General features: G+C 45.6%; 1 protein-coding gene across 1 annotated transcript in view; it reads left to right on the top strand.

Moving 5' to 3' along the window:
* The first annotated feature begins 984 nt into the window (after positions 1–984).
* timm50 (translocase of inner mitochondrial membrane 50 homolog (S. cerevisiae)) overlaps positions 985–27,429 on the top strand; it is a 140,174-nt gene continuing 113,729 nt past the window's right edge. The window contains exon 1 of the mRNA XM_067975144.1: positions 985–1,433. Within this exon, the coding sequence (XP_067831245.1) occupies positions 1,013–1,433 (421 nt within the window). The 5' untranslated portion in view covers positions 985–1,012. The remainder of the gene's footprint in view (positions 1,434–27,429) is intronic.

The raw sequence follows: 27,429 nt of genomic DNA, 5'->3' as shown, positions 1-27,429 counted from the left end.
CCATTGCTGTTTGTAAGATCTTGTATGCAAATTTGCTGCAGTGTTTACCTATGTAGGAACAGTGACTATGCTTCAAAAGTAGCTCTGAAATGCTTTGGGACACTCTGCGGATATGAACGGTACTATATTAATGCAAGTCTTTCTTAAGGTTTTAACTGTTGCACTAATGCAGTAATTTTACTAGGAACCTTATAAGGTGCTAATACTCCTAAAATCTATCTTTGCTGGCTATTCCAAGTCCTCATACATTGGTTGTAAAACTTTTGTACCATAATGTTGCCAATGTAGGGGATAAATTTCTGCTAGAGTACCATGTACTGGTACTCATTATCCAAAATAGAATTGTACAGCATAGGAGGTGGCCATTTGGCCCATCATGTCCATGCTGGCTTTCTGAAAGAGCTCTCCACTTGGTTCCATCCTGCTGTCCTTTCCCAGAACCCTTTTAAATGTTTATTTTTCAAATATTTACCCACTTCCCTTTTAAAAGCTATTATGCATTTTGCTTCCACGACTGTTTCCTCACAACCCCGCTGACAAAAAAAAACTCTCCCTTTGTTCTCTTGGTGATGATCTTGAAATGATGCCCTCCAGATACCAAATTACTGACCAGTAGAAATAGTTCTTCCCGATTTACTTTATCACCCTTGTGAGAGCGCTTAAGTTCATGTTTTACTTTAACAAACAGAAATAATTATTTTTTTTAATGTTGTTGGCCGTCATTTATCCTTTCCATTCATGATTTTAGGACCTGATATTTTGAATTGAGTTTCGCTTTATTGCGAGATGGATTTGTCCTTCTCCGCCCACTGTGATGACCTTTCGCAGGGTTGCGCCTAAAATCAACCTAAGTTGCTGACTCGAAGCCCGCCCCTATTTTTGCCCTGATTGGCTACGTGATATCAGCGAACGTCGACATCTGGGTTTTTCATTGGCCGCGCTCGACGTCAATCAAACGGGACTGGGCGTTAGGTTGACCGGCGGTGGGAAGGGGCGGGTGAAACGCTCGAAAATGGCGGCGTCGCTGAGCTGCATGTGTCGCCGGTCAACGCTCAGCCTCTGCGGGAAAATCTTACGCTGTCGACCCGGGACCGGCCGCAAAAGATCCGCGCTGAAAAGTTATGAGGTAAAGCCCAGCTCTTCGCCGGGGTATCGAGCGCTGTCGACCGAGAGAGGCCGCGGGCCGAGCGGCGCAGGGGCCGGCGGGCTGGCTCAGGCCATCCTGCAGGAGAAGCTGCAGCAGCAGCAGCAGCAACGGGAGCGGGCCAAAGACGAAGCCGGCAGCGGGGAGCCGGGGGCCGGGAATGGCAGTGGCGGCGGAGGCGATGCCGGCACCAAACAGAAGCAGAATGCGGCCTACGCCAAGAAAATGGTGCTGAGGCTGGCGGGGCTGCTGGGGGCGGGCAGCGCCTTCGGGGTGGTCTACGTCTTCGGTGAGTGGCAGCAGCTCAATCTCCAATAATGAAAAACCCTGCCCTCAAACCTACCTGTTAGTCACTGGTGTCAGTTGTTGTCAACATTTCCCATTCAATTTTGCTATGTCAACATTTCCCATTCAATTTTGCTATGTCAACATTTCCCATTCAATTTTGCTATGTCAACATTTCCCATTCAATTTTGCTATGTCAACATTTCCCATTCAATTTTGCTATGTCAACTGTCACAGTGTCGTTACAGACTCTGGCCATAGGGTGACACAGTAGAGCAGATTTCTGAAGTCGCTTCCAACATGGTTGCCGTCTTGTATGTAAAACCAATTCTGTTCTGACCTTGGACAACGCCACAGGCCATTTATTGTTAATGCATGTTAATATGTAGTAGCACTAACTGTGACAAGACCTCTGAATAGTATGCTGCTGAATTATGTACCTTTTTAATCATTGGCTGTGCTGCACAGCTGTCAAATCTTATTTTTGTTTTGAAATCATATAGCTCACTTCTAAAAGTAAACACATCTACATGTATTTAAAGGGATTTTGGGAAAGTATAATAATGGGTGTAGATAATGACTTTCCACTGGCAGGTGAGTTGGTAACCAGAGGACATAGATTTAAGATAATTGACAAAAAAAGCCAGGAGGAAGATGAGATTTTTTTTTTAACTCAGTGAGTTAGGATCTGGAATACACTGCCTGAAAGAGTGGTGGAAGCAGATTCAGTAGTCACCTTTCAAAAAGGAATTGTATATGTACTTGAAAAGGAGAAATTTGCAGGGCTAAGAGTGGGGGAGTGGGATTAATTGGATAGCTGTTCCAAAGATGGCCTCCTGTGCTGTGATTCTATCAGACTCCATACCTTCCCTATCACAAAGGCCAGTTGCTTCCACCTCTGCAACATTGCCCACTTCTTGACCACAGGCCCTTTACTGTTGAAACCCATACTTCATCACCTCCAGACTTGACTGCTCTAATGCTGTCCTCGCCGGCCTCCTGTCCTCCACTCTCCATAAACTCCAACTTGTCCAAAACTCTTGCTGCATGTATCCTGTCCAGCTCACCCCTGCGTTTGATTACATTGTGGTATATCAGTCACCATTAGTGGTAAAATAAAAGATTGTAAACAATTTTACAACACCAAGTTATAGTCCAGCAATTTTATTTTAAATTCACAAGCTTTCGGAGACTTCCTCCTTCCTCAGGTAAACATTTACCTGAGGAAGGAGGAAGTCTCCGAAAGCTTGTGAATTTAAAATAAAATTGCCGGACTATAACTTGGTGTTGTAAAATTGTTTACAATTGTCAACCCCAGTCCATCACCGGCATCTCCACATCAAAAATAAAAGATGGCAATGTACAGTAGAGAAAGGACAGTTTACCATTTCAAGTGGGACCTTTTCATCAGAAATCAGAGCCCCCCCCCATCCCAGCATAGTTTCTGATGAAGGGCCACTACCTGAAATATTAACCTGTCTTTTCTTTCAGATGCTGAGTGACTTGTGCACTTCCAACATACTCTGTTTGTATTTCAGGTTTCAGTTGTGCTTTTCCTCAGAGTGGTGTGCTGTGTTGTGCCATGTGTTGCACCCATTATTAAAGAACTGCTTCGGTTTTTTCAGTTGAACCGAAGTGTGCAGCTGCAAATAGCTTCCTGAGGGAAATATTTCCTAATAAGTGAAAATTCCTCTGGTCTCAGACTGGACCCTGGTGAAGAGAGAATACATTGGTGATTAAGCGTAAGGGAAAAATGCAACAAAGAAATAAACTAGACTTTGAAGACTGAGATTAGAGAGAGAAGATAAAGAAAGACATTTTAGAAACACAATGAAAAATGAAGTGGGCAATTGAGAAGAAATAAATTAAGGGATTTGAACTTTAAGAATGACAACCTATCTGTCTCCCCTACCCCGAGATCAAGTTCTCTCCTCCTGTTCTCCTGCCCTGCCCCCCCTACCCACCTATTCATTTCTCCAGTAGATGTTTGCTGTTTTTGAAATGCCTCCCAGTGCAACCAAAATTCCCATTGCCATTGTGGGAGATGTCTCTGGAATGGCTGCTTCAGACTCCACTATTGCACTCGAGGTGTGAAATGTGTGACTTTAGTCATTTCTCACCTTTTGTGCCTGTTATGGAACTCTGAAATCACCTTTTATTTCAAGTTTGGCAGCTAGTGCTTTCTTTTTAACACCATCTGTTAGGACATATTTTTAGCAGTTTTTGGGATGTTCTAAGGTTGTGAAATGTTGTAGCTATCTGAACACACTAGGGATTGAACCTGGGAGCTTTTGGTCTGCTAAATCTATTCATTGGATAAATTTGCTGAGTACTCGGGACAGTCCAGGAAAATGTGGTGTTATCTGTGTGTGTTAAATCACAAAGTCTGGCTGAAAAAACAAGCATCGATATCATGAGAACCCAAACTGTATGCTTGTATCTGTTCAAGGCAGGTGTTAGAATTTTTAAAGCGGAAATTAAATTCTTTAGCTTCTCCATATATTGGTGCGATGAATCGGAAGGTCACTGGGGGGCTCAGGCATTGGAAAGTGTACGTCATTGTTCTTTTTAATATTTTCACGCTTGTGCCACGTGCTATGAATGTGAAGGTGAGCAAACAGCCTCATCCCTGGGGCTCTGCCATTCTGTCAGCAGCTGCTAGGGGTGCAGAAAATACTATGGGTTAATCCATTCTGCCCTGCACTTGCCCTCCAGGCTGCCCAGTGCATTCACCTCTTACTGACTTATCATCTATTCTGTCTGCCATGTAGTAAACTGCCTACACATTAAATACATTGATGTGACCTGGAGCAGCATGTACTGGGTCTCTGTGCTGCATTTTCTCTCTTAATGTCTGGAACGTATCACTTCCCTCGTATCTTCTCACTTTCGGATTGCATTGTTCCACCTGAGTTTGTCTGATGTGTGTATGTTTTGAAAGGTAGCAGAGAAGCTCATTACTCACAGGCTAATGGGGCACACATCCTTCATTTTGCAGACACACGTTAGAGAGTTCTAATTCCTCAAGCAGTCTAACCATTATTTTGTGAGTGGTTTTCTGTATTCTCGCGTCTTAATTCAGGACTCTGAATTGTCAGTCCATTTTTGGAGGAGAGAAGACTTGAAGATAGGAGTTACTCTGTTTACAAGTTATTTGGAAATATTTGACTCACTGACCTGACAGTTTACTAATGTGTGCTTAAAGTTATGCAACAATAACAACTTGCATTTATATAGAACCTTTAGCGCAGAAAAATGCCCCAAGGCGTTTCAGAAGTGTAGTCAGACAATGGGCGCTGAGACAAAGGAGGGGTGACCAAAGTTTTAAGGAGAGTCTTAAAGGAGGAGAGGTTTGGGGAGGGAATACCAGCACTTGGGGCCTAGGCAGCTGAAGGACGGCCGCCAATGGTGGAGCGGAGGAAGTGGGGGATGTGCAAAGGGCCAAAATTACAGAAATGGAGAGTCCTGGGGAGGAGTTGCAGGGCTGGTGGAGGTTGTAGAGAAAGGGAGGCAACGAGTGAATGGGACATGCTGCGGGCAGCTGTTTTGGATGAGCTGGAGTTTGCGGAGGATGGAGAATGGGAGGCTGATCGTTTATAATAAAAATCCCATTTGCTCCTCTCCCAAGTGCTGACTCTTGCTGGGGGCCGGTTCCACATTCCTTCAGAACTTTTGCTGAGGCCATTTTAGAATCATAGAATCATAGACGTTTACAACATGGAAACAGGCCCTTCGGCCCAACATGTCCATGTCGCCCAGTTTATACCACTAAGCTAGTCCCAATTGCCTGCACTTGGCCCATATCCCTCCATACCCATCTTACCCATGTAACTGTCCAAATGCTTTTTAAAAGACAAAATTGTACCCGCCTCTACTACTGCCTCTGGCAGCTCGTTCCAGACACTCACCACCCTTTGAGTGAAAAAATTGCCCCTCTGGACCCTTTTGTATCTCTCCCCTCTCACCTTAAATCTGTGCCCCCTCATTATAGACTCCCCTACCTTTGGGAAAAGATTTTGACTATCGACCTTATCTATGCCCCTCATTATTTTATAGACTTCTATAAGATCACCCCTTAACCTCCTACTCTCCAGGGAAAAAAGTCTCAGTCTGTCTAACCTCTCCCTATAAGTCAAACCATCAAGTCCCGGTAGCATCCTAGTAAATCTTTCCTGCACTCTTTCTAGTTTAATAATATCCTTTCTCTCATCGGGTGACCAGAACTGTACACAGTATTCCAAGTGTGGCCGTACTAATGTCTTGTACAACTTCAACAAGACATCCCAACTCCTGTATTCAATGTTCTGACCAAGCATGCTGAATGCCTTCTTCACCACCCTATCCACCTGTGACTCCACTTTCAAGGAGCTATGAACCTGTACTCCTAGATCTCTTTGTTCTATAACTCTCCCCAACGCCCTACCATTAACTGGCCTGATTGGATCTACCAAAATGCATCACCTCACATTTATCTAAATTAAACTCCATCTGCCATTCATCGGCCCACTGGCCCAATTTATCAAGATCCCATTGCAATCCGAGATAACCTTCTTCACTGTCCACAATGCCACCAGTCTTGGTGTCATCTGCAAACTTACTAACCATGCCTCCTAAATTCTCATCCAAATCATTAATATAAATAACAAATAACAGCGGACCCAGCACCGATCCCTGAGGCACACAGCTGGTCACAGGCCTCCAGTTTGAAAAACAACCCTCTACAACCACCCTCTGTCTTCTGTCGTCAATCCAATTTTGTATCCAATTGGCTACCTCACCTTGGATCCTGTGAGATTTAACCTTATGTAACAACCTACCATGCGGTACCTTGTCAAAGGCTTTGCTGAAGTCCATGTAGACCACGTCTACTGCACAGCCCTCATCTATCTTCTTGGTTACCCCTTCAAAAATCTCAATCAAATTCGTGAGACATGATTTTCCACTCACAAAACCATGCTGACTGTTCCTAATTAGTCCCTGCCTCTCCAAATGCCTGTAGATCCTGTCTCTCAGAAAACCCTCTAACAACTTACCCACTACAGATGTCAGGCTCACCGGTCTGTAGTTCCCAGGCTTTTCCCTGCCGCCCTTCTTAAACAAAGGCACAACATTTGCTACCCTCCAATCTTCAGGCACCTCACCTGTAGCTGTCGATGATTCATATATCTCTGCTAGGGGACCCGCAATTTCCTCCCTAACCTCCCATAACGTCCTGGGATACATTTCATCAGGTTCCGGAGATTTATCTACCTTGATGCGCATTAAAACTTCCAGCACCTCCCTCTCTGTAATATGTACACTCCTCAAGACATCACTATTTATTTCCCCAAGTTCCCTAACATCCATGCCTTTCTCAACCGTAAATACCGATGTGAAATATTCATTTAGGATCTCACCCATCTCTTGTGGTTCCGCACATAGATGACCTTGTTGATCCTTAAGAGGCCCTCGGAGCAGGAGGAGACCACATGGCCCTTCGAGCCTGCTCCGCCATTCAATCAGATCATGACTGATCTTCGACCTCAACTCCACTTTCCTGCCCGATCCCCATATCCCTTTATTCCCCTAGAATTTGCAGGTTACAAGTTACAATCAGTAAGTAATTTTTGGCCTTTATTGCAAGGGGGTTGGAGTACAAGAGTAAGAAGTCTTACTACAGTTGTACGGGGCTTTAGTGAGACCTCACCTGGAGTAGTGTGTACAGTTTTGGTCTCCTTAACAGGCAATTCAACCACACATGGCATTAGAGCCAAGCCTATTGCTGTTCTCGCCCGACACATACCTGCACATTTTGTAGAAAAGATAGCAACCAGAGCTAGGTACAGTGGCTGATTTTTTTTTTTTCCGTCCCCCTAGTCCAGAGGTGCTGGAAACATCACTCTGAACTACTGCCTTGCTTTTATTAAACATGAATGAACATAAGAAATAGGAGCAGGAGTAGACCACATGGCTGATCTTCGACCTCAACCCCACTTTCCTGCCTGATCCCCATATCCCTTTATTCCGAGAGTCCAGAAATCTGTCTGTCTCAGCCTTGAATATATTCAATGACTCAGCATCCATAGCCCTCTGGGGTAGAGAATGCCAAGATTCACAACCCTCTGAGTGAAGAAATTCCTCCTCATCTCGGTCATAAATGGCCGACCCCTTATCCTGCGACTATGCCCCCTAGTTCTAGACTCTCCAGCCAGGGGAAACAACCTCTCAGCATCTACCCTGTCAAGCCCCTTCAGAATCTTATGTTTCAATGAGATAACCTCTCATTCATCTAAACTCCAGGCAGTATAGGCCCATTCTACTCAATCCTTCCTCATCGGACAACCCTCTCATCCCAGGAATTAATCTATTGAACCTTCGCTGCACTGCCTCTAAGGCAAGTATATCCTTCCTTTGAGAAGGAGACCAAAACTGTACACACTACTCCAGGTGAGGTCTCACTAAAGCCCCGTACAATTGTAGTAAGACTTCTTACTCTTGTACTCCAACCCCCTTGCAATAAAGGCCAAAAATTACTTACTGATTGTAACTTGTAACCTGCAAATTCTAGGGGAATAAAGGGATATGGGGATCGGGCAGGAAAGTGGAGTTGAGGTCGAAGATCAGTCATGATCTGATTGAATGGCGGAGCAGGCTCGAGGGGCCATGTGGTCTCCTCCTGCTCCTATTTCTTATGTTCATTCATTTTTAATAAAAGCAAGGCAGTAGTTCAGAGTGATGACAGTTCCCAGCGCCTCTGGACTAGGGGAAGGAAAAAAAATCAGCCATTGTACCTAGCTCTGGTTGCTATCTTTTCTACAAAATGTGCAGGTATGTGTCAGGCGAGAACAGCAATAGGCTTGGCTGTGATGCCACGTGTGGTTGAATTGCCCCACTTCAAATATCATGCATTTTAAAATGGGTCTTCAAAGTATATAGGCAAATCTGTGATTTGCACAGAGCTGTAATGTTCATGGTATTCCTCCAGTATGTTTTTATATTATTGGTGCCAGCTTGGCTCAGTTGGTAGCACTGTTGCCCCTGAGTTGGAAGGTATTTGGTTCAAGCCCCATTCCACCCATTAAGCACATAATCGCAGCTGTCACTGCAGTGCAGTACTGATGGAGTGCTGCACTGTCAGAGGTGCCATCTTTTGGGTGAGACGTTAAACCAAGGCTCTGTTTGTCTGAAGTCAAAGATACCACTCGTCTTGGCTGATAGTCATCGCTCAACCAGCACCATCCAAAAAGGATTATTTGGTTATTCATTCATTTGCTGTTTGTAGGGCACAGCTCTGTGTAAGTTGGTTGCTGCGTAACAAAAATGCCTACACTTCATAAAGAAATTCATAGAGACATACCGAGGATGTAAAAGATGCTAAATAAATGCATGTTCTTTTTTACTTAATTATAGTGCTGCCACTGATGTCTGGTGTGGGTTACATTGGTACAGTTTGTGTAAATAATTTAGCTGATGAAGTCCTGATCAGGATAGAGCTGCATTACAAGATGCACAGGATTCCTTCTCTCCAGTTTTTTTTGCACACCTCTTGACTTTGGCTGGAGTAGAGTTGGACGGGACGCGAGCAATCTGCTGTCTTGCCATGTGGCCAACCTTCATTTGCCAGCAGACTATTCACCTGTGGTGCTGTTCACTTCAATTAGTTGGCCATTGTTCTTTCTTTCTGAAGTATTATTTCTTCAGCGTTTTCAGGTTTAACTTGTGATTTTTTTTTTTGTTTGGTCATCAGAACTGATTTAGGACAAATGCGTGGGATTGGGTCCATCCTGAAACAACTTCTGTGCATGCACTTTTGCATTCTTTAAAGATCTTTACTTTTTTTTCATTTTTCCTGTGTAATTTTTTAAACTGCTTTTCCTTTGATAATTTGGTAATAATCTTGATTTTTTTAATAGGGGTATTTTTTTCCCCTTGAAATCGGCATGCTTTATTTCATTAGCTGTAAAATCTCACTTTTAAAAAATAATTTTGCACAGCATGTTTTCTGCTGCTTTTTCAGTGTTCTGATTGTTTCTGTTTAGATTTTCAATATGTTCCTGCGCCCTTTGTACAAGTGTGACCTCTGCACCCCCTCTTGGATCTGTATTGATGCCCTTGACACACAGTTCCTTTCCTTTGTTGGGATGAATTGAACGTTATATGGAGTAATGCTCATTTTATTAAACAACTTATCCTCCGATGCACTGAGCAAAGGCATGGGACATTCACATGTAAAATTGAAGGTGCATATAATATTTTATTCGCACAAAAGATGTTCACCGCAACTTCAAATTATGCTTCAAGAAGACACATCTTTCCACTCTGTACCACTGATCTCAGCTGTGGCTCAGTGGTAGCACTCTCTCCTCTTGATTTAGAAGGTTGTGGGTTCAAGTCCCACTCCAGAGACTTGTGCACAAAATCCAGATTGACACTCCAGTGCAGTACTGAGGGAGTGCTGCACTGTTGGAAGTGACGTCTTTCAAATGAGACATTAAACCAAAGTCTGCCCTCTCAGGTGGATATAAAAGGTCCCACGGCACTATCTCGAAGAAGAGGAAGGGAGTTCTCCCTGGTGTCCTGGCCAATATTTGTCCCTCAACCAGCATCACTGAAACAGATTATCTGGTCATTGTCTCATTGCTGTTTGTGGGAGCTTGCTGTGTGCAAATTGGCTGCTGTGTTTCCTACATTACAACAGCGACTACACTTCAAAAGTACTTCATTGGTTGCAAGGCGCTTAGGATGTCTTCAGGTCGTGAAAGGCACCATATAAATACAAGTCTTTCTTTCTGAGCAGTTTGCCCATGCTGTCTACCATCACTTTCTGCTAGGTCTGTGCATGCTTTTAGTATTAGCTTCTGATCATACAGCATTGTCAGTTTAATCTTACTTTTCATTAATGAAGTTTCCTATTGTTAACTTTTATTTTTGTTAACTGACTCTGATCATTTGATCAAGCCTGAGTTCCACCTTCTTCCTTCTCCACCCCCGCCCATTTTCCCTGCCCCATATAGTATCCTACAAGCACCTCAAAGCATTTCAGATACTTTTTTTGGAAGGATGGCCACAGCAAGATCTACGAATAGCAAATGAGTTGAGTAGCCCTTGAAACTTTTTTTGGTGATGTTGGTTGCAGGAGGAATGTCAGCTGGAACACTGGGAGAACTCCGTGTCTTTTGTTCTCGGGATGCGAGCTATGCTGGCAAGGCTGCATTTATTGCCCATCACTAGTTCCCCTGAGATGGTAGCTCTTGAATTGCAGGTTTTTTTTAAATCAGCTAAGTGCCTTGCTAGGCCATTTCGATCAATGGCGTAGTGTGGGACTGGAATTGCTCGTAGGCCAGACCGGGTAGTTTGTTACTAAGATTGAGACCATCCCTTTAGCTGCCTCTGCCGCTTCCCTCCCTTCCCCTAGCCCACCAAAACAAATTTCCCCTATGGTTCCCCCCTGCCCTAGCCCTGAACTCGCTTCTTTCTCTAGTTTCTCTCCTGTCTCCCCTCTCTCCCCTCATGACCTCTCCGAGCTCATCTTGACCATGAGACCCACCTCCTGCTCCCTCAACCCTATTCCCTCTAAACTGCTGACCACCCAACTTCTCGTCCTGGCTCCATGTTAGTTGATATTGTTAACGGTTCCCTCTCCTCAGGTACTGTCCCCCTTCAAATCTGCAGTCATCACCCACCACCATCCCCACCCAAAAGAAAAGCCACCCTTGACCCCTCTGTCCTTGCAAACTACCGCCGCATAGAGTCATAGAGTTATACAGCACGGATAGAGGCCCTTCGGCCCATCGTGTCCGCGCCGGCCATCAGCCCTGTCTACTCTAATCCCATATTCCAGCATTTGGTCCGTAGCCTTGTATGCTATGGCATTTCAAGTGCTCATCCAAATGCTTCTTGAATGTTGTGAGGGTTCCTGCCTCCACAACCCTTTCAGACAGTGAGTTCCAGACTCCAACCACCCTCTGGGTGAAAAAGTTCTTTCTCAAATCCCCTCTAAACCTCCCGCCTTTTACCTTGAATCTATGTCCCCTTGTTATAGAACCCTCAACGAAGGGAAAAAGCTCCTTAGTATCCATCCTATCTGTGCCCCTCATAATTTTGTACACCTCAATCATGTCCCCCCTCAGCCTCCTCTGCTCCAAGGAAAACAAACCCAATCTTCCCAGTCTCTCTTCATAGCTGAAGCGCTCCAGCCCTGGTAACATCCTGGTGAATCTCCTCTGCATCTCCAACCTCCCTTTCCTCTCAAGTCCTTGAATGTGTTGTCGCCTTCCAAATCCGTGCCTATCTTTCCCGCAACTCCATGTTTGAATCCCTCCAATCAGGTTTCTGCCCCTGCCCCAACACTGAAACAGCCCTGATCAAAGTCACAAATGACATCCTATGTGACTATGACCGTGGTAAACTATCCCCCCATATCCTTCTCGACCTGTCTGCGGTCTTTGACATGGTTGACCACACCATCCTCCTCCAACATCTCTCCTCTGTTGTCCAGTTGGGTGGGACTGCCCTCGCCTGGTTCCATTCTTATCTATGCAGCCGTAGCCAGAGAATCACCTGTAATGGCTTCTCTTCCTGCTCCCGCACAGTTACCTCTGGAGTCCCCCAAGGATCTATCCTTGGCCCCCTCCTATTTCTCATCTACATGTGATATCGGCGACATCATCCGAAAACGGGGCGTCAGATTCCACATGTATGCTGACAACACCCAGCACTACCTCGCCACTACCTCCCTCAATCCCTCCACTGTCTCCCATTTGTCACATTGCTTGTCCGACATCCAGTTCTGGAGGAGCAAAAATTTCCTCCAACTAAATATTTGGAAGACCGAAGCCATTGTCTTTGGTCCCCGCCACAAACACCATTCCCTAGCCACCAACTCCATGGTTATTGGCTGAGGCTGAACCAGACCGTTCGCAACCTTGACCCTGAGATGAGCTTCCGACCACATATCCGCTCCATCACCAAGACCGCCTACTTTCACCTCCGTAACATTGCCTATCTCAGCCCCTGCCTCAGCTCACCTGCTGCTGAAACCCTCATTCGTGCCTTTGTTACTTCCAGACTGGACCATTCCAGCGCTCTCCTGGCTGGCCTCCCATCTTCCACATTCCATAAACTTGAGCTCATCCAAAATTCTGCTGTCCTTATCCTAACTCGCACCAGGTTCCATTCTCTCATCACCCCTGTGCTTGCTAACCTACATTGGCTCCCAGTCGGGGAACGCTTTGACTTTAAAATTCTCATCCTTGTTTTCAAATCCCTTCATAGCCTCTATGAAGGGATTTGAAAACAAGGATGAGAATTTCTTCTGTAACGTCCTCCTGCCCTACAATCCTCCAAGCCCCCTGCGCTCCTCCAATTCTGGCCTCTTGCGCATCCCTGATTTTAATCGCTCCACCATTGGAGGCCATGCCTTCAGCTGCCTAAGCCCTAAGCTCTGGAATTCCCTCCCTAAACCCCTCCGCCTCTCTACTTGTCTCCTCCTTTAAGACGCTCCTTAAAACCAACGTCTTTGACCAAGCTTTTGGTCACCTCTCCTAATACCTCCTTTTGTGGCTTGGTGTCAAATTTTGTTTGATAATCGCTTCTGTGAAACGCCTTGGGACGTTTTACTACATTAAAGGCGCTATATAAATGCAAGTTGATGGTGGCAGGTCCCCTTTCCGGAAGGAGAATCATTGACTTAGTTGGGTTTTTACAACAGTCTTGTAGCTTTTATGGTCATTTTCTGATGCCAGCCCACAAATGACCAGACTTGCTGAATTCAGTTTCGCAACTTCCCATGGTGGGATTTGAATGTACAACCTCTGGATTTGCGAGTCTAATACCATAGACCACTAAAGGATTTTGAACTTTTTGATATGGACTTCTAGTACCTGCGTTTTAAGGAAGACTTAAAAGAATGGACTTGATAACACAGCAGAACTTGGTTAAAAGTAAAGGAAAGAACACAGAACTGTCATATTGGCCAAATCAGAGTGCATGATGTTCTTTGCTTATTGTCCTGGATGCTTGTCAGCAAGACAGATTGGAGCCCTCAGTAGGCTGCAAGGCTAGGATGTGGTAAACATGCTGACTGCTGCAGAGATAGGAGATAAGGCTGGAAGACATGCCCAAATATGATGTGCCAGTAGCAGACCTGATGAAGGAAAACATTTAAAAATAGCCCATTCTGTAAAGATTTTCAGAAGAACCAGCCGTAAGGCTTGAACAAGAAGGTATAGGAGAGGAACCATCTCATCTCCCAGGAAAAGGGGATCTGAGCACTCCTTCGTTCTTGAGTACCGCTCGCTAGAAAGTTTGTATCAGCAGCTACTACTTTCTTTCTTTCTGGTGTCAGAAATTTGCCTAAACAGAAAGAAAGAAGAAAAAAAAAGAAAAATAAACATTGGCACGGACACGATGGGCAGAATGGCCTCATTCTGTGCTGTAGCTTTCTATGATTCTATGGTAAAAACTGTTACGTCTGAATGTCAAATAAAATTCTTTAGACATAAGAAATGTACAGTGTCTCGTTTGATCCTTGACCCTTCGTACCCTGAGCTGGAGAGAGAGGGAAATCCCTGCGTCACTACATCTCTGGACCCGAGATATGTCCAAGTGGACGGGTGTACGGTTTAATGAAAGAAAGTTTTGGTGATGGCAGCTGTTGTAGCTTTAATAATTTTTCTCGCTGTCTCCAGCCTCCGTTCCCTCTGCCAAGTGGCCTTTCTTCCTTTGTGAGCGTGGGTAGGCTATTCAACAGTGTGAAACATCACCACTACTCCCGAGGCTAATTATAGCACCCCTACAGCTACCATGGTTAAGATCAGCACAGAGTAGAGATCAAACTTAGTAACCTCCAGGTCTGTATAGTTTAGTCTCACACTTGGCAGTGCATTTACCAACAGTACAGATCTTTATGACTTATGAAGCTGGGGGCACAATTTATGCCAGATGTGAGCAATCTTTTTATTTGCCCACAACTTTCAACACCAGGTGTAGCACTTACACTTATTTTTAGGATACGTTTACATCTAGTCGGGTATACACGCACTCAAAGCAGATGCCGTAATTGCCGGTGTTGGTTATTTGTTCCTGTTGTAACATTAAATGTCTACATTTGTTGCATATGTTACTAGTGTCAAGTTGGCTCAGTGGTAGCAGTCTCTCCAAGTCAGAATGTTGTAGGTTCAAGCCTCTGAATTGAGCACATAATCTAGGCAGACATCAGTACTTTACCGAGGGAGTGCTGCATTGGCAGACGTGTCATTTTTTTGAATGAGACCTTAAACTGAGCCCTGTCTACCTGTTCGGGTGGAAGTAAAAGATCCCGCTGCACTATTCAAAGAGTAGCGGAGTTCTCCCAGCATCCTGATTAACATTCCTCCTTCAACCAACACTGCCAAAACAAGTTAACTGATCGTTGCTCTCTGTGCTGTCTGAGGGACCTTGCTGTACATAAATTGGCGTTGTTGCCTAAATAAGAAGTGACTACACTTCAAAAGAATTGGCTGTTAATGTGTTTTGGGATGTCTGGAGTTTTTAAATTTCTATTACAGGTTTCTGCCACTGGAGGCCCCCAGTGAGAAGCTAACTGGAGCTCCCTCTGGCAGCAGAACAAATGTGGCAGGGCCGCAATGACCGTCTTTCCAGTGATTTTTATCCTGTGGCTTTTTTGGTCAGCCAAATTTTTGATATGTGTAAGCCCATCAACCACTTGCATTTATATAGCGCCTTTAAACTGGTAAACCATCCCAGGAACGCTTCACAGGAATGTTATCAGACAAAATTTGACACCAAGCTTTATAAGGAGATAATGCTGGAAACACTCAGCAAGTCAGGCAGCATCTGTGGAGAAAGAAAGAGTTAACGTTTCAGGTCGATGAACCGTCATCCAAACTGGAAGAAGTTGAAGATTAAAAGTTTTTAATCAAGTACAGAGGGCTGTTTTAATTCCCCATCCCACTCCCCCTCTGTCCTTGGCCTCTTACACTGTTCCAATGAAGCTCGAGAAACAGCACCTCATCTTTCGATTAGGCACTTTACAACCTTCCAGACTCGACATTGATTTCAATAACTTCAGATCATAACCACTGCTCCCATTTTTTTCGGACAGCAGGTGCTGGTAATGGTTCTGCTGTTGCCATTTACAGCTCCTCTAGACCCACCTTTAGTTTCTTTACTTGTCCCATTACCACCTTCCTTGCCTTGCACCATCATCCCTTTTTGTCATTTAATCTAGATCAGGGTTATCTTATGAGAAAAGGTTGACAAGTTGGGCCTGTATACACTGGAGTTTAGAAGAATGAGGTAATCTTATTGAAACATATAAGATCCTGAGGGGAATAGAAGGGGTAGATACTGAGAGGACATTCCCCTTTGTGGGAGAGACTAGAACTAGGGGCCGCAGTTTAAAAATAACGGGTCTCACATTTAATACGGAGATGAGGAGAAATTTTTTCTCTCCTGAGGGTCCTGAGCCTGTGGAACTCCCTTCCCCAGAGGGGGTGGAGGCAGGGTCATTGAATATTTTTAAGGCTGAATTAGATAGATTCCTGATTAACAAGGGAGTCACAGGTTATATTAGGTAGACAGGAAAGTAGGGTTGAGGTTGCAATCAGATCAGCCATGATCTTATCAAATGGCAGAGCAGGCTCGAGGGGCCGAATGGCCTACTCCTGCTCTTAATTCGTATGTTCGTATGTAATCACTCGTGCCCTCTACCCTATCACAGACCTTCCCTTTTGTTCTTTCCTCCTCTCCCCTTTCTCCCCCTCTTTCCCTGGCTCTGTACTTGCTTAAAAATTGTTTAATCTTCATCATCATCCAGTTCTGACAAAGGTTCATCAACCTGAAATGTTAACTCTGTTTCTTCCCTCACAGATGCTGCCCGACTTGCTGAGTATTTCCAGCATTTTCTGTTTTTATTCCATACTTCCAGCATCTGCAGTATTTTGCTTATGATTAAGGAGATATTAGGACAGGTGACCAAAAGTTTGGTCAAAGAGATAGGTTTTAAGGAGCGACTTAAAAATGTGACCCGTGGTTAAAAGCTTAAGGAGAGAATTCAGAAATTGGTGATGCAGAAGAGGCCAGAATTGGAGGAGCACACTGACCTTAGAGGGTTGGAGGGCTGGAGGAGGTTAGAGATAAGGAGGGGCGAGGCAATGGAGGGATTTGAACACAAGGATGAGAATTTTAAATTCGAGGTGTTGCTGGACTGGGAGCCAACGTAGGTCAGCGAGCACAGGGGGTGATGGATGAACGGGACTTGGTGCGAGTTAGGATACGGGCAGGAGAGTTTTGGATGAGCTGAAGTATACAGAGGGTGGAAGATGGGAGGCCGGTCAGGAGAGCATTGGAATAGTTGAATCTGGAGGTAACAAAAGCATGGATGAGGGTTTCAGCAGCAGATGAGCTGAGGCAGGAGCGAAGGTGGGTGATTCGTTCACGGGATGTGGGCGTCGCTGGCGAGGCCAGCATTTATTGCCCATCCCTAATTGCCCTCGAGAAGGTGGTGGTGAGCCACCGCTGCAGTCCGTGTGGTGACGGTTCTCCCACAGTGCTGTTAGGAAGGGAGTTCCAGGATTTTGACCCAGCGACAATGAAGGAACGGCGATATATTTCCAAGTCGGGATGGTGTGTGACTTGGAGGGGAACGTGCAGGTGGTGTTGTTCCCATGCGCCTGCTGCTCTTGTCCTTCTAGGTGGTAGAGGTCGCGGGTTTGGGAGGTGCTGTCGAAGAAGCCTTGGCGAGTTGCTGCAGTGCATCCTGTGGATGGTGCACACTGCAGCCACAGAGCGCCAGTGGTGAAGGGAGTGAATGTTTAGGGTGGTGGATGGGGTGCCAATCAAGCGGGCTGCTTGATCTTTGATGGTGTCGAGCTTCTTGAGTGTTGTTGGAGCTGCACTCATCCAGGCAAGTGGAGAGTATTCCATCACACTCCTGACTTGTGCCTTGTAGATGGTGGAAAGGCTTTGGGGAGTCAGGAGGTGAGTCACTCGCCGCCGAATACCCAGCCTCTGACCTGCTCTCGTAGCCACAGTATTTATATGGCTGGTCCAGTTCAGTTTCTGGTCAATGGTGACCCCCAGGATGTTGATGGTGGGGGATTCGGCGATGGTAATGCCGTTGAATGTCAAGGGGAGGTGGTTAGACTCTCTCTTGTTGGAGATGGTCATTGCCTGGCACTTATCTGGCGCGAATGTTACTTGCCACTTATGAGCCCAAGCCTGGATGTTGTCCAGGTCTTGCTGCATGCGGGCTCGGACTGCTTCATTATCTGAGGGGTTGCGAATGGAACTGAACACTGTGCAGTCATCAGCGAACATCCCCATTTCTGATCTTATGATGGAGGGAAGGTCATTGATGAAGCAGCTGAAGATGGTTGGGCCAAGGACACTGCCCTGAGGAACTCCTGCAGCAATGCCCTGGGGCTGAGATGATTGGCCTCCAACAACCACTACCATCTTCCTTTGTGCCAGGTATGACTCCAGCCACTGGAGAGTTTTCCTCCTGATTCCCATGGACTTCAATTTTACTAGGGCTCCTTGGTGCCACACTCGGTCAAATGCTGCCTTGATGTCAAGGGCAGTCACTCTCACCTCACCTCTGGAATTCAGCTCTTTTGTCCATGTTTGGACCAAGGCTGTCATGAGGTCTGGAGCCGAGTGGTCCTGGCAGAACCCAAACTGAGCATCGGTGAGCAGGTTATTGGTGAGTAAGTGCCGCTTGATAGCACTGTCGACGACACCTTCCATCACTTTGCTGATGATTGAGAGTAGACTGATGGGGCGGTAATTGGCCGGATTGGATTTGTCCTGCTTTTTGTGGACAGGACATACCTGGGCAATTTTCCACATTGTCGGGTAGATGCCAGTGTTGTAGCTGTACTGGAACAGCTTGGCTAGAGGCGCAGCTAGTTCTGGAGCACAAGTCTTCAGCACCACAGCTGGGATGTTGTTGGGGCCCATAGCGTTTGCTGTATCCAGTGCACTCAGCCGTTTCTTGATATCACGTGGAGTGAATCGAATTGGCCGAAGACTGGCTTCCGTGATGGTGGGGATATCGGGAGGAGGCTGAGATGGATCATCCACTCGGCACTTCTGGCTGAAGATGGTTGCAAACGCTTCAGCCTTGTCTTTTGCACTCACGTGCTGGACTCCGCCATCATTGAGGATGGGGATGTTTACAGAGCCTCCTCCTCCCGTTAGTTGTTTAATTGTCCACCACCATTCACGACTGGATGTGGCAGGACTGCAGAGCTTTGATCTGATCCGTTGGTTGTGGAATCGCTTAGCTCTGTCTATAGCATGTTGCTTCCGCTGTTTAGCATGCATGTAGTCCTGAGTTGTAGCTTCACCAGGTTGGCACCTCATTTTTAGGTACGCCTGGTGCTGCTCCAGGCATGCTCTTCTACACTCCTCATTGAACCAGGGTTGATCCCCTGGCTTGTTGGTAATGGCAGAGTGAGGAATATGCCGGGCCATGAGGTTACAGATTGTGCTGGAATACAATTCTGCTGCTGCTGATGGCCCACAGCGCCTCATGGATGCCCAGTTTTGAGCTGCTAGATCCATTCTGAATCTATCCCATTTAGCACGGTGGTAGTGCCACACAACACGTTGGATGGTGTCCTCAGTGGGAAGACGGGACTTCATCTCCACGAGGACTGTGCGGTGGTCACTCCTACCAATACTGTCATGGACAGATGCATTTGCGACAGGTAGATTGGTGAGGACGAGGTCAAGTAAGTTTTTCCCTCGTGTTGGTTCGCTCACCACCTGCCGCAGTTTGAAGTAGGTGGTCCTGGTGATAGAATCATCGAAGTTTACAACATGGAAACAGGCCCTTCGGCCCAACATGTCCATGTCGCCCAGTTTATACCACTAAGCTAGTCCCAATTGCCTGCACTTGGCCCATATCCCTCTATACCCATCTTACCCATGTAACTGTCCAAATGCTTTTTAAAAGACAAAATTGTACCCGCCTCTACTACTGCCTCTGGCAGCTCGTTCCAGACACTCACCACCCTTTGAGTGAAAAAATTGCCCCTCTGGACCCTTTTGTATCTCTCCCCTCTCACCTTAAATCTATGCACCCTCGTTATAGACTCTCCTACCTTTGGGAAAAGATTTTGACTATCTACCTTATCTATGCCCCTCATTATTTTATAGACTTCTATAAGATCACCTCTAAACCTCCTACTCTCCAGGGAAAAAAGTCTCAGTCTATCCAACCTCTCCCTATAAGTCAAACCATCAAGTCCCGGTAGCATCCTAGTAAATCTTTTCTGCACTCTTTCTAGTTTAATATCCTTTCTATAATAGGGTGACCAGAACTGTACACAGTATTCCAAGTGTGGCCTTACTAATGTCTTGTACAACTTCAACAAGACATCCCAACTCCTGTATTCAATGTTCTGACCAATGAAACCAAGCATGCTGAATGCCTTCTTCACCACCCTATCCACCTGTGACTCCACTTTCAAGGAGCTATGAACCTGTACTCCTAGATCTCTTTGTTCTATAACTCTCCCCAACGCCCTACCATTAACGGAGTAGGTCCTGGCCCGATTCGATCTACCAAAATGCATCACCTCACATTTATCTAAATTAAACTCCATCTGCCATTCATCGGCCCACTGGCCCAATTTATCAAGATCCCGTTGCAATCCTAGATAACCTTCTTCACTGTCCACAATGCCACCAATCTTGGTGTCATCTGCAAACTTACTAACCATGCCTCCTAAATTCTCATCCAAATCATTAATATAAATAACAGAGAATCCAAATCAAACTGCTGAAGCCTCTACATCCGCCTGTCTGGGTTCTGTTTGCCCAGTATGGAGTGCGCATTCTCCATCGGAAGATCCCACTTGCCCAAGTTCAGAAAACTTCAGAGCAGGTTGGCACAATCGAGGCGTAAAGACACCCAAGTGTGCACAGGCAACCAGCTAAAACTTTGCAGAGTACCAGAGCTGCTTCCCGCTGCTTGTTCAGTTGGGACCACCCAGCTGTTGGGACATTACTGGTGGGCCTGAGCCCTTGATTAAGTCATGGTAACGTGTAACCCGTGGTTAAATTTGCTTGATGTTGTTCATACTGGCTTTGTTGTACAGATTGCTGCTACGAGCAAGGTTTGGGTAATGTTCCTCCAAGATATGGTTGGAGTCATTAACTTCCCACCATTAAACCGAGTGGAACTCATAACAAATGTGACTCTGCAGCACTACTGTAAATGGGGTCGAAAGTAAATCTCAACAGACTGCATTTTGTTTAAAAGCATAATTTGCACCAGGACAGGTGATGTGGATTTGATACTTGTTTTGCCAGCAGTAAATCCACTTAATGAGTGGTAGTCCCAACAGGCCTGACCCTATTTGCTAGGCAACCCTACCTGTCTGCCTTTTCATCACTTCCATTAATCTCAACTGGATCTAATTCTCTCCTGAACTCCATTTACACTGTCGCCCCAGCCCTGCAACCCTCCGAGATCTCTGCGTTCCTCCAATTCTTGCCTCTTGCGCATCCCTGATTTGAATTGCTCCACCATTGGCAGCCGTGCCTTCAGCTGCCTGGGCCATAAATTCTGGAATTCCCTCCCTAAAAATCTCCACCTCTCGACCTCCCCTTTAAGACGCTCCTTAAAACCTGCCTCTTTGACCAAGCTTTTGGTCACCTTTCCTAATATCACGTGATGTGGCTCAGTGTCAAATTTAGTTTGAAAATCACTCCTGTGAACCGCCTTGGGATGTTTTACTATGTTAAAGGCGCTATATAAATGCAAGTTGTTATTGTTGTTCAGTGGCCTTCCCTGATGCTGTATTTAACTAGTCCATTACACTCCAAAAAAAATTACTAAAATTGCTAATATTTCTCTATTGCATGTTAAGCCTGCCTAGTTGACTTTGCATGTAATGGTGTCATTTTTATATCACTAGTAGCACTGTGCATATGAGGTACTGCTCCCTGAACAAGATTTTCACTAAACTATCTTCAAGTTCCAATGGTTTACATATTATCACTGTGGTACTTAACTGTCACTTCACTTTTGTGCATGCTAAATGTACCAGCACTGTTTCTTTGTATTAGTTTAACCTGTATTCATTGTGTAAACAAAACATCTAATCCTTGCATTGTTTGTGCGTTGGATGATTACCACGCCCAATAAACGACATGTTTCCTGTTTGAGCGTTGTAGGTAGGACAACAGGGAATGGCGCCAGTGGTAATTCCCGTCGATTTCTGATTTGTGTGGCTGGACACCTCTCCAAGTTTTCCAGTGTTGGTGCGAAGAAACCATGTGGAAAGTTAGACAACAACTGACCCAGATCTAACCAACAATAACAACTTGCACTTATAATAAAACATCCCAAGGCGCTTTACAGGAGCGTCATCAAACAAAATTCAACACTGCATCACATGAAGCGATATTAGGACAGGACTTGGTCAAAGAGGTAGGTTTTAAGGAGCGTCTTAAAGGAGGAGAGAGGGGTTTAGGGAAGGAATTCCAGAGCTTAGGGGCTAGGCAGCAGAAGGCTCGGCCGCCAATAGTTGGGCGAAGGAAATTGGCCTTGCGCCAGAGGCCAGAATTAGAGGAGCGCAGAGATCTTGGAGGGTTGTAGCGCTGGAGGAGCTTATAGAGGTAGGGAGGGGCGAGGCCATGGAGCTCCGTACTATTGTTGGGAAAATCATACTCCATGGTATTCCTTCTCTCTCACCTTGTTGAAATCTAGACTAATTGCACTGTCTGTTACTGTGTCGTTCTTTCTCGGGATTCAAATTTGTGGGATTCCAACCTATCCAAAGAGTTTTTGGAACATGGAATACTTTGGCACAAGGCATAGTTGAGGCATAGACAATTGCATGTTTTAAGAGAAAACTGGATAAATATTTGAAGCAGAGGAAAATACCAGGCTATGGGGAGAGAGCAGGGCAGTGGGATTAGTTTTGGATTGCTCTAGCAAAAACCGGTATAAACATAATCGGCTGAATGGCTTCCTTCAGTACTGTAAATGTCTATGGTTTTTCCTCAGTCTCCCCTTCCTTTTATAACCTATAGGCTTTTAAAGCCAAATCTTGGCATCACAGAATTGTTACTTCCTAATTTATCTTTTCTCTCCTATTCTTCTCAGCCTTGATGTTTTCCTGTATTTTGGGCCATGGCCCTTCAACCAGGTTTCAGCATTTAAAATAAAAGTGGGGAAGTTGAGTCTGAAGGCAGTAATTTTACCTCTTTAATAAGGTGTGACTGCTGTCTTGTGGAGAACTCCAGGAGATAGTCTCAAGTCTTAAAAGATTACTTTGGAGGAAATGAGCAGCTCAAAGCTGTGAACTGCAGGGAAGAAAGCAGATCTAGGTATTAAAACGTGTGAATTGGACATTAAAATCCATGGGAATTTGGTTGTTGTTTACTGTAAAGAAACCACACTGAGTTACTTTATATTCAGTCTACTGAATTTAACAGATTAAAAAGAAAAAAACCCAAGTACTGAAAATCTGACATAAAAGCAGAAAATTTGAGATGTGTTGGTCATTCTCATTGCTGTCGATCTCAAATTATCTCTTGAAATGAAACAAATTTCCTCAAATGTGAGCCAGCAATGTGGTAGTTTGTCTCAGTAACTGGTAAATATCTCCCCTTACAATCTTGAGCTTTCATTGCAGTGGCCTGTGTCCAGCCTGCACTGTTTTACTTCAGGTTCTGGGAGACTGGTGTTTGTGTGAGCCAGCTCACTTGTTTTCACTGCTAAATCTGGCTCCTTCCTGCTAATAAATTTGTAGACTTGCGATAAACTGGATCTGTGAGTCTGCTGCTGGGCTAAGGGAGCTGGATTTGGTAGTGAAAATGCCGAGAGCCAGCATATGGACGCAAGTTCAATGTCTGAAGAGAGGTTTATGGTTTGGGTGGGATGCACATTGGAACTGTGAATCTAATTCTGTTACAACAAGCTGTTGTAAATCGGACCCATGCACCAGAGATGAACAGGGATTTGAAATTGGGCTGTTTACATTGAAATATTTGAATGTGATTTAATCCAGATTTAATACAAGTTGTGGATAAATTGTCACAGGCCTGGCAACACCATACCTTGAGGACTATGTCCAGTTCTAGTCAAGATACAAGGAAACACAAGCTTTGGAAGCAATGGAAGAAGAGCCCTAAGGCTGATCCCTAGTCTTGGAGGTCTGAGTTATGATGAAAGACTGGAGAAACTTGGGCTTTTCAGCACTAACAAGGTGATCTTGTACAGATTTATATGGTAGTTAATGGTATGGAAATGGTAAATCTGGAATATGATTTCAAATTGTGAGAATAAGGCAAAGGGGCCACCAGTTGAAACTAGTAAACAGCAACAACAACTTACATTTATATAGTGTTATTAATGTAGAAAAGACATCCTATGGTGCTTCACAGAGACATAAGGAACAAATAGGTACTGAGTGAAAGAGGGTGATGTATGGGGTGACCAAAAGCTTGGTCGAAGAGGTGGGTGTAAAGGAGGGTCCTAAAGAGGGGGTTGGAGAGGCAGAGAGGTTTAGGGAGGGAATTCCAGAGCATGGGGCCTAGAAAGCTGAGGGCACGGCCACCAATGGTGGGGCAAAGGGAGGGAGGATGCAGGAGAGGCTTGGGACAGTGGCCAGCGATGGGAATGGAAAGTGGTGGGGATTGAAGATGATGGTTTTGGTCTAGCTGAGGCATAGAATATAAGAGCAGGGAGGTTATGCTAGAACTGTATAAAACACTCGTTAGGCCACAGCTTGAGTACTGCGTACAGTTCTGGTCACCACATTACAGGAAAAATGTGATTGCACTAGAGAGGGTACAGAGGAGATTTATGAGGATGTTGCCAGGGCTGGAGAATTTTAGCTATAAGGAAAGATTGGATAGGCTGGGGTTGTTTTCTTTGGAACAGAGGAGGCTGAGGGGTGATTTAATTGAGGTGTACAAAATTGAGGGGCTTAGATAGAGTGGACAGGAAGGACCTATTTCCCTTAGCAGAGAGGTCAATAACCAGGGGGCATAGATTTAAAGTGATTGGTAGAAGGATTAGAGGGAAGCTGAGGAGAAATTTTTTTCCCCCAGAGGGTGGTGGGGGTCTGGAACTCACTGCCTGAAAGGGTGGTAGCGGCAGAAACCCTCAAATCATTTAAAAAGTACCTGGATGTGCACCTGAAGTGCCGAAACCTACAGGGCCACAGACCAATTGCTGGAAAGTGGGATTAGGCTGGGTGGCTCATTTTCGACCGGCAGACATGATGGGCCGAATGGCCTCCTTCTGTGCTGTAAATTTTTCTATGTTTCTATAGTCTTCCCAATGTTTAGCTAGAGGAAATTATGACTCATCCAAGACTGAATGTCGAGCAAGAAGTCTAGCAATACGGCGGCAGTGGGGGGGTCGAGACAGGTGATGGAGATTTAAAGCGGGGTGTTATCGTCGTACGTGTGGACGTTGCCCCCATGTCTGTGGATGATGTCGCCAAGGGGCAGCATGTTGATGAGGAAGATGAAGTGGCGGAAAGAGAAGCCATTGCTGGAGATACTTTGGCTACGATTGAATCGGTAAGAGTGGAACCAAGCGAGGGCAGTCCCATTTAGCTGCACAGTAGAAAGGAGGTATTGGAGGATGATGTGGTTGACCGTGTGAAAAGCTGCAGAGAGGTCGAGGAGAGATAATACATCAGTCACGGAGGATGTCATTTGTGACTTTGGTTAGGGCTGTTTTGGTGCTGCTATAGTGGTGGAAACCTGATTGGAGAGCTTCAAACAGGAAGTTGTAGGAAAGGTAAGAACAGGTTTGGAAGACGGCATCTGGTTCAAGGACTTTGGAGAGAAAAGGGCAGTTGGAGATGGGTTGGTATTTTGCAAGGATAGGGAGCTGAGGGTATGCTTTCTATTGAGGGGGGTGATAACGGTGGTTGTGAAAGGGAGGGGAACAGTATCTGAGGAAAGGGAACCATTTCTAATGTAAGCTAACATGGATGCCAGGAAGGGACGTTGGGTAGTCAGTAGTTTAGTGAATGGGCTGAGAGGAGAAAGTGGGCCTCATTGACAAGATGAGTTCAGAGAGAGCATGAAGGGAGATAGGGGGGAAACTAGAGAAAGAGTGGGTTCAGGGTAAGGGCAGGGTGGGCCTGGCTTGATGGGGAAGGGATAGAGGCAGCTGAATGGCTGGTTTCAACCTTAATGAACTTCTCGCACTTGTTGGAGGTGAGGGTGCAGGGGTCAGAGGAGAAGGGTTAAGGAGATGGTTGTGGAGAAAATAAGCTGGGGGTTATCTTTGCTCTCCAGGATGACCCTGGAGTAATGGTTTTGGCCGAGGAGAGTGAGGCCTGATGGTGCTTGATGTGGTCCAGACAGATTTGGTGACTGATGGTTCAACCAGTTATGCGCCATGTACACTTGTCTGTGCCCCTTGGACTTGAGAGAGCGAAGATGGGGGCCATACCAGGGGGCAACACCGGAATGGGAGGGAGTGACGGATTTGCTAGAGACAGTTTGGACGTAAGGGAGTGTTTGAGCAAGTCGACAGCTGCAGGAGTTTTGAAGCAAATGGAAGGCCGTAGGCTATGCAGTCGGAAGTTTGAGAGTACAGTTGTAAATGACTTGTGGGGGAGGGAAGGGAGGGGTTTCTTCTAGGGACAGATGCAGAAAGAAAGAAGGACAAACCCATGGGATCCAAGGGAGAGTGGCAAGTTGGATCCAGAATTGGTTCAGTGGCAGGAAGCAAAGGGTAATGGTCGACGGGTGTTTTTGTGACTGGAATGCTGTTTCAAGTGGGGTTCTGCAGGGCTCAGTACTCGGTCCCTTATTTTTGTGATTTATATTAATGATTTGGACTTAAATGTAGGGGGTATGATTAAGAAGTTTGCAGATGATACAGAAATTGGCTGTGTGGTTGATAGTGAGGAGGAAAGCTGTAGACTGCAGGAAGATATCAATGGACTGGTCAGGTGGGCAGAAAAGTGGCAAATGGAATTCAATCCAGAGAAGTGTGAGTAATGCATTTGGAGAAGGCAAACAAGGCAAGGGAATACACAACAAAATGGGAGGATACTGAGCGGTGTAGAGGAAGTGAGGGACCTTGGAGTGCATGTCCACAGATTCCTTAAGATAGCAGGACAGGTGGATAAGGTGATTTAAGAAGGCATATGGAATATTTTCCTTTATTAGCCGAGGCATAGAATATAAGAGCAGGGAGGCTATGCTAGAACGGTATAAAACACTAGTTAGGCCACAGCTTGAGTATTGAGTATAGTTCTGGTCACCACATTACAGGAAGGATGTGATTGCACTCAAGAGGGCACAGAGGAGATTTATGAGGATGTTGCCAGGACTGGAGAATTTTAGCTGAGGAAAGATTGGATAGGCTGGGGTTGTTCTCTTTGGAACACAGGAGGTTGAGGGGTGACTTAATTGAGGTGTTCAAAATTATGAGGGGCCTAGATAGAGTGGATCGGGAGAACCTATTTCCCTTATCAGAGAGGTTAATAACCAGGGGCATAGATTTAAAGTGATTGGTAGAAGGATTAGAGGGGAGCTGAGGAGAGGGTGGTGGGGGTCTGGAACTCATTGCCTGAAAGGGTGGTAGAGGCAGAAACCATCAACTCATTTAAAAAGTACTTGGATATGCACCTGAAGTGCCGTAACCTAAAGGGCTACGGACCAAGTGCTGGGAAGTGGGATTAGGCTGGGTGGCTCATTTTCGGCCAGCGCGAACACAATGGGCCGAATGGCCTTCTGAGCTGTGAATTTTCTATGATTCTATAAAATGGGGTTGGAAATGGGTAAGGGGAATGTGGGTGGTGATTGATACAAAGAAGTGGTTTGGAGATGGCCTCGTCAGTGATCAAGACCATGGGAGTCCACGGGAGATGTCAAGGTCAAGGAACTTACCCTAAATATGGATAGGGGCGTTTACTTGGAAGGAGAGGTTTAGACTGGGCAGCAGGCAGTGAATTTAGGGGAGTGAGGGCAGGAGTCGCTGAGTTGGAAATTGAAATTACCGAGGATGAAGGAATCGCTCTGGA

Source organism: Heptranchias perlo, chromosome 41 (assembly GCF_035084215.1).
Source record: "Heptranchias perlo isolate sHepPer1 chromosome 41, sHepPer1.hap1, whole genome shotgun sequence".
Lineage (NCBI taxonomy): Eukaryota > Metazoa > Chordata > Chondrichthyes > Hexanchiformes > Hexanchidae > Heptranchias > Heptranchias perlo.
This window is presented reverse-complemented; position numbering and strand designations above follow the sequence as displayed.